General features: G+C 46.2%; 1 protein-coding gene across 1 annotated transcript; it reads left to right on the top strand.

The window, feature by feature from the left end:
- Positions 1-660: 660 nt before the first annotated feature.
- On the top strand, positions 661-7,349 carry LOC127548090 (uncharacterized). Its single transcript, XM_051975302.1, has 3 exons — positions 661-709; positions 1,020-1,576; positions 5,790-7,349. Exons 1-3 carry the CDS (start codon positions 661-663, stop codon positions 5,820-5,822), a joined length of 639 nt encoding a protein of 212 aa, XP_051831262.1. The 3' UTR covers positions 5,823-7,349.
- Positions 7,350-7,730: the final 381 nt, after the last annotated feature.

The following is a 7,730-nucleotide window of genomic DNA, read 5'->3' as shown; positions in this document are numbered from 1 at the left end:
GTTTGCTTGCTTTTTGTTTTCTTCCTCTTTTTTTTTTCCCCTTTTTGAGATGATTTTTCTTGTGCAGCAAGATAACTGTATAAATATGTATACATATATTGGATTACTTGCTGTCCAGGGGAAGGAGGAAAAGAAAAGTAGGGGGAAAAAAATCTGGAACAAAGGTTTTACAAGGGTGAATGTTGAAAACTATTTCTGTATGTATTTTGAAAAGAAGAAACTATTATTAAAAAATAACTCCATTTATAATTAAATATATAATTAACAACAATTATTAATTGATGTGCGAATAGCCTGGGGCCTGCATTTTGTGTGTGTATCTCTCAATGTAACTTGCAAGCCTCGATGTGTCATAGAAATATCATCATTATCTATTGAGGAGAAAATGGCCGGTTTCTACTTTCTTTAGATCTTGTCTGGCTCTAACTTCCACGTTCCTACGTAAGGGGCCCTCCGAAGGGTTTTGTAAGGTTTCTGTTTGTTTTGGTTGGCTTCATACCCATTTTAGAGTGTCCAAACTCCTACCGAGAAGTAATTCACTAGCTCAGTTTGGGGTGTGCTCTGGGTCCCCAAAAGCTGTAAATGAAAAGATATTTAAAAAACAGGGGCCCAGCATCTCTTCCTTAAGCCCCCTGCCAGCTCAAGTCTACATACGGTCCAATGAACTCGGGGTTGTCCCGAACGGGAACTCCCTTCACGGATGCTGATTGCAACAATTTATAGACGCAGAAAGTTCCTGAAGTTCAGAGGGGTTAAGAGGCTTAACCTATAATGTTGCTAGTAAGTTAGCAGAAGTCAAAGGCGGGATTTGAATCCGGGTCTCCCCGATTTCCACTCAAGCACCTCTAACCACTCCCTGTTGTCTTTCTGTCTTAAGCCTAGAAGGTTTAATAAATGTCTGTGGAGTCCAGTTTCTGAAGCGTTGTCACAAATGGGGAGGTTTAAGGCCTCGGGTCACCCTGCAACTGGGACTGGGCATCCGGCTGTAGACAGCAGTTAAGGGCGGCCATTTTCTGCAGTTAGTCTCAGGCCTATTACGGGCCGGAGCCCAAAGCGCGGAGCCAGCGCCCAGCAGCTCTGCCCCTCGGCCCACGCCGGCCCCTCCAGGGCCCTGCAGGCCTCCATTGCCCCCGGAAGTCCCGCCGGCCCCGGGGGCCTGCCCCCCTCCGAGCTCCCACAAGCCTTAGCTCCCCCATTTCATATTTCCATAATTAGTTCGCCCTGCTCGGAGAACAACCGCAGGGGGTGCAGGGGAGACGCTGGCGAGGTGGAGCCCAAACAGGGGGGGGAGGGGGGGGGTGCTTCCGAGGAGGGGCCGCAGAGACCGGAGAGGAGCCGCAGAAGCAGGCCCGAGGCGGCCGTTCCGGAGTCTCGGAAAAGCCATGGTCATGTGGAAGAGATCCCTGAGAGCCTGGGGGCTCGCCCGACCCTCCGCCGGAACGCGGGGCGCTCTCCCCTCCCCCAGCTCGGGGACGCGGCCTTCAGCACCGGGAGGGGCTTTGTCCCTGTGGCCGAAGCCTTAGCACTGGCGCGGCCATTCCCAGATCGGACACCAGAGGGCGCCATGGCCTTACAGGTAATGGCCTCCCGACTCCGTGAGAAAGGGGGGCTTCCTCTCATCTCTGACCAGCAGAGTCCGCCCAGTCTGTGCGGCCCGGTCCCGTTGTGTGTGTACATCCCGGGGCGCCCTCATCTCAGGCACCCAGGAGGACTCCTCCCCATCACACACCCCGTCACCCACACACTCAGTCACCCACACACATTCACAATCACACACAATCACACACTCACAGATACACACACATTCACAATCACATAACACACAATCACACACTCACAGTCACACACACATTCACACTCACAATCAAACACACAGTCACACACAATCACATACACAATCAGACACACTCACACCCACACACTCAGTCACCCACACACATTCACAAACACACACAGTCACACACACAATCACAGACACACTCAGTCACACACACATTCACACTCACACATACACTCAGTCACACACAATCACAGACACAATCAGACTCACATACACACTCAGTCACCTACACACATTCACAATCACAGTCACACACAATCACAGACACACACTCACACACACATTCACACTCACACATACACTCAGTCACACACAATCACATACACAATCAGACACACTCACACCCACACACTCAGTCACCCACACACAGTCACACACACAATCACACTCACACATACACTCAGTCACACACAATCACATACACAATCAGACACACTCACACACTCAGTCACCCACACACATTCACAATCACAGTCACACACAATCACAGACACACTCACAGTCACACACATTCACACTCACAATCAAACACACAGTCACACACAATCACATACACAATCACACACACACACACTCAGTCACCCACACACATTCACAATCACACACTCACAGTCACACACACAATCACACAGACACACTCACAGTCACACACTCACACACATTCACAACCACACAGTCACACACACAATCACAGACACACTCACAGTCACACACACATTCACACTCACACATACACTCAGTCACATAAATCACATATACAATCAGACACACACAGTCACACACACTCAGTCACCCATACACACATTCACAATCACACAGACACACACGGACATCCCCTCATCACACCCGCACACACCTCTTCCCTCCGGTCAGTGTCCTACCATTGTGTTCTCCCCTAGGGCTTCCCCCCCTCTGGTCACCAGCTGACAAAGGGAAGCAGATGTGGAGCCCGCTGCCCCGCCGTCTGGCTCCCACCCCGTGTTTGCACGGCCGGAGAGAATGGGGATGGGGGAGGGAGAGGGAGAAGGGGGCGCAGAACTGAAAACTAAGCAAAGCTAAGGGCGGAAAGAGCAGAAAGAGCAGTGCAATCAGAGTGGGACAGAGAGGGGGAGGGGAGGGGGGGAGAGGCGGGAGGGGAGGGGGAGAGGGGGGTTGGACCGGTTTGTCAAGCTGGACTTTTCTGAATTCTCCCAACGCAAGAGTTGCGTGATTAGGGTTCTAGGTTCTGTTTGTTCTTGATGCGGGGCGGACCTACGGGGAACGGGAGCTCGAGACCATCTCCTCCAACCACGGCACAAACAACAGAAGGCCCGGACAGCTTAGGCCTTAGGAGTTGTCCAGGTGACCCCTGAGATGAGGTCAGACCATTAGAATCTCATGTTTACTTCCCAAAAGCTGCTAGGAAAAAGAAGTCACCATATGAATTAGCTAAACAGCCAGCGATATCTCTGTGTGTATGTGTGTGTATGTGTATATTTACATACACATACACGTGTGTATAACAAGGGGATGTTTGGATTCTGGATCTAATTGTCACTAACAAGGAGGAATCAGCTGCTATTTGGGGATAGAAATAATGACAATCCTTTGGGAAGCCTATAGTCTGTGATAGAAAAGAAAATTCAAATTTGGTCTCACATTCATCCTAGATTTTAGGGAAGCAGATTTCAGGGTTTTCAGAAAGAAAAAAAAAGGAGCTTTCATGAACTTTAGCCTCCATCCCTGTTCTCCGGGGTATTTACTTCCCCCTCCAACCAGCTCTGTATACTTGTTTCACAAACAGTTCATTCTGTATTTTACTGGACATACTTCAGTAAAAATGGAAACAAACTTCCTCCTGAAATCGTTATCCCACAGCTTCCTCCCAGCTGGCAAATTGTGGGAAAGAATCAGGGAAGGGACTTTGTGTCTGGAACCCTCTGGAATCAGCCCTAGGAACAATCGGAGGAAGCTGGAGAGGAGCCCGGGGTGGGGGAAGGGGAGTGAGCCTCGGGTGCAGCCTAGATGGAGGCTAAGGCTCCACAAGCCGGGCTCCACTGTAGCCTCTGCTGCTGGCTGTCTCACCACCCCCTGCCTTCAGCCCATTGTCCCCGAGGAGCATCCAGACTCCTCAGGAGCCAGCTCTGGCTTTGCTAAACAAAGGTAGCAATCAAAAGCTTGTCAGTCTCTGGATCCTCATCTCTGGATCTCCATCTCTCCGACAGTTTCTCTGCCCCTAGACCCACGGAAGGGATAGTGGTGGATTGGCAGTCTCTCTCCTGCCTGGGGACTCTCCAACAACCCCCCCCAAAAAAAGGAGAGCAGAACTGAGAGGCACATGTGCACATCTGTCTCCTGACGGCTCCCAAAGCTTTATCGTGTTCTAAGCCCAGGCTTAGTGGCCTCTGGACTCACGTTTTCTCTCTTGCAACCTTCAGAGGTCCAGAGAGGAACCAAGTTGTAGACCTCCCTACACAGAGACAGGTAAACTGAGGCCCTGGAAGGTGACATTCATTCATAGCCCTTAACACAGGCAAAGATACTGAAGTAGTTTGCCATTTTCTTCGACAGCCCATTTTAGAGATGAGAAAATGCAGCAAACAAGGTTAAGTGACTTGCCCAGCTAGTAAGTGTCTAAGGGTAAATTTGAACTCAGGCCCTCCTGACTCCAGACCCCGTGCTCTACTCTCTGCTCCATCTAGCTGCCAAATACCAGACCCAGTGCTGCCAAATCTGACTGCTCAGTTATTGACTGAGCCATGACGACAGCCCAGGTCTCCTGCCTTCTAGAACAGTCAGTGCTCTTTAAACTGGAAGAGGGAAGGGGGTGGAATCAGAAAGGAGAAGAGAAGGGAGGCGGGAAAGAGAAGGTGAAGAGGGAAGGGAATGGTGAATCAGAAAGGAGGAGGAGGATCTGGGTGTGCCGATGGTTAAATTTTCAATGAGAATGTACACATCATAGCTCGATTTATTGTTTTGTTGATTGGACTTATGAAAGTGATGAGGAGGGAATGTTAATAATGCAGGTTAAATATAAGGCTTTCTCAGGGATTTAGTTGTTAAATATTCACATTTACAAAATAATGAAATTAACTAAAAGTATAAAATTACTTTATAAAGTAAAATAAGTATCAAAAGTAAAGTAAAAAATAAATATCAAAAAGTTTAAGAGAGAAGGGGAAGAGGGATGGAAGGGAAAGGAAGGGAAGGAAAGGATGGAAAAAATGAAGTGAGCAAAGGACAACAGAAGAAGAAAGGGGGGAAGATCAAATTAAGAAGAGAGAGGAATGAAAATAGAGAAAAAAGTGGGAAGAAAGCCAGGAAAGGCAAATCAGAGAGGAAAGGAAGTAAAGGACTGAAAGCCAGGCTGAGGAGTGGGAAGCAAGGTAAGAGAAGAGAAAGGGTTGGGGGAGATGCAGGAGGGGAACAAAGACAAAGGAGAGGAGGAGAAGTAAATCTCTGTTATCCAGATCTCTTCCAAGATTTAATCAAAGTCCAGGTGACATAGAAACCTCCTGGGCCTTGAGGAAGCAGCCACACCTTTGGCCCCAGCACCTGGCTCTCTGTACTTCAAACCTTTCCAGAGGAAGCTCTTCCCAAACCACACCTGCCCCACTTCAGGCCCTGGCAGGGGCCACACCCAAGCATGGAAGGAAACAGGCTCTTCTTCTTCTAGTATGTCCTCCCACCTCCTCCTCCTTCCCACCAGATGCCCAGGCTTCCCCCAGAATTTGGCTCCTGGGGGCATGTGCCCATTCTGCCCTGTAGATTTCCTCCCCAGCCAGCCAGACTGACCACCATCTAGAGATGTGCTCTTGCTCCCTCCACCCCCATTCTAGATTTGACTTTAAATAAACTGCTCATTCGGAGACTCAGGTTTACAGGTCCAAAAATTCCGTCCAGTTTAAAGCAGGCTTTTAATTCAGCCTCTCAGGCTTCAATTTTTTAACTTTGTTGGACTGTTTTCCAGGGGCCCTGTCTGAATATTGCCATTCTGCATTGAATTCTGCAGCTGAATCCCCAAAACCATCCCAATATCTCCGGGTATTGCTCTGGTGTACATGAAATATTCAGAATCAGAGAAAGGTCTTCAGTACATTTGAGGAAACTCGGTGGAAATAGTACACAATGTCTCAAAAGTAGTCGGGAGAATTGGAGTATTTTGCACACCACTTGGCACGTAATAGGCCCTAAAAAAAAAAAAAAAAAAAGAAAAAGAAAAAAAAACTTTGTTCCTCCTCCTTCTTTCATAATAGGAATGAAGATCATTCTAGCCTAAATCACCCTGCTGATTTATCGTGAACTTGTAGTCCACTAAAACCGTCAGATCTTTTTCAGATAATCTGCTACCATGACAATGAAGCCCCACCCTCAAGCTTCCAGCAAAAAATCCTGTGACTCAGAGGAATTGAGTCTCTGAGGTTTTATATTTCACAATGTATATAAACAAGGACACCACTCCTAGAAAGCACATGTATTTTAAAGCACTGCCCGGCACACAGTAGGTGCTCAATAAATGCTTGTTCATTTCCTTTCACCTCCCAATATATTTCAAGGGCAGAACTTTAAGAGTTTGGGACTTTTCTATCTCCAAGGGAGTTAATAGCAAAGGGGAAAGAGACCGGAGGAAAAAGTCCCTCCCCTTCCCTCCCCAGGAAGGCAGAGATTGGACGGTTCTATGGGTTTAGCCACGCCCTTTTCTGATTGGGAGGGGCTAGAGTGCAGTGGTTGCTACAGTGACACCTAGGGGTTAAGAACCGACCATTGTCCAGTTCAATGAATCTCCTAGTTGGGAGCAGTCTCAGCTGTCGGATGAATCCTAGAATGAGCACAGATGTACAGCCCCGCTCCGGGCTTCCACCTCCTCTCCCACTGTACAGATGGGGAATCTGAGACTGAAACAGAGAGGACTAAAAGAGAAACTAAGAGAGCTGCAAGAAGAAATAGACAGTAAAACTATAATAGTGGGAGATCTTAACCTTGCACTCTCAGAATTAGATAAATCAAACCACAAAATAAATAAGAAAGAAGTCAAAGAGGTAAATAGAATACTAGAAAAGTTAGATATGATAGATCTCTGGAGAAAATGTAATGGAGACAGAAAGGAATACACTTTCTTTTCAGCAGTTCATGGAACCTATACAAAAACTGACCATATATTAGGACATAAAAACCTCAAACTCAAATGCAGTAAGGCAGAAATAGTAAATGCATCCTTTTCAGACCACGATGCAATGAAAATTACATTCAACAAAAAACCAGGGGGAAGTAGACCAAAAAATAATTGGAAACTAAATAATCTCATACTAAAGAATGATTGGGTGAAACAGCAAATCATAGACATAATTAATAACTTCACCCAAGAAAACGATAATAATGAGACATCATACCAAAATGTATGGGATGCAGCCAAAGCGGTAATAAGGGGAAATTTTATATCTCTAGAGGCCTATTTGTATAAAATAGAGAAAGAGAAGGTCAATGAATTGGGCTTGCAACTCAAAATGCTAGAAAAGGAACAAATTAAAAACCCCCAGTCAAACACTAAACTTGAAATTCTAAAAATAAAAGGTGAGATCAATAAAATTGAAAGTAAAAAAACTATTGAATTGATTAATAAAACTAAGAGTTGGTTCTATGAAAAAACCAACAAAATAGACAAACCCTTAGTAAATCTGATTAAAAAAAGGAAAGAGGAAAATCAAATTGTTAGTCTTAAAAATGAAAAGGGAGAACTCACCACTAACGAAGAGGAAATTAGAGCAATAATTAGGAGTTACTTTGCCCAACTTTATGCCAATAAATTCGACAACTTAAATGAAATAGAAAAATACCTCCAAAAATATAGCTTGCCCAAACTAACAGAGGAAGAAGTAAATATCCTAAACAGTCCCATCTCAGAAAAAGAAAT

Source organism: Antechinus flavipes, chromosome 1 (assembly GCF_016432865.1).
Source record: "Antechinus flavipes isolate AdamAnt ecotype Samford, QLD, Australia chromosome 1, AdamAnt_v2, whole genome shotgun sequence".
Taxonomy (NCBI): domain Eukaryota; kingdom Metazoa; phylum Chordata; class Mammalia; order Dasyuromorphia; family Dasyuridae; genus Antechinus; species Antechinus flavipes.
This window is presented reverse-complemented; position numbering and strand designations above follow the sequence as displayed.

Excerpts from the sequence above, each read along its gene's own strand:
- LOC127548090 (XM_051975302.1), top strand. The coding sequence starts at position 661 with ATGAACTCGGGGTTGTCCCGAACGGGAACTCCCTTCACGGATGCTGAT. Across the intron at positions 710-1,019 it reads TCCCTTCACGGATGCTGATT|TTAGTCTCAGGCCTATTACG; the intron begins GCAACAATTTAT and ends CATTTTCTGCAG. Across the intron at positions 1,577-5,789 it reads AGGGCGCCATGGCCTTACAG|GGGCCCTGTCTGAATATTGC; the intron begins GTAATGGCCTCC and ends ACTGTTTTCCAG.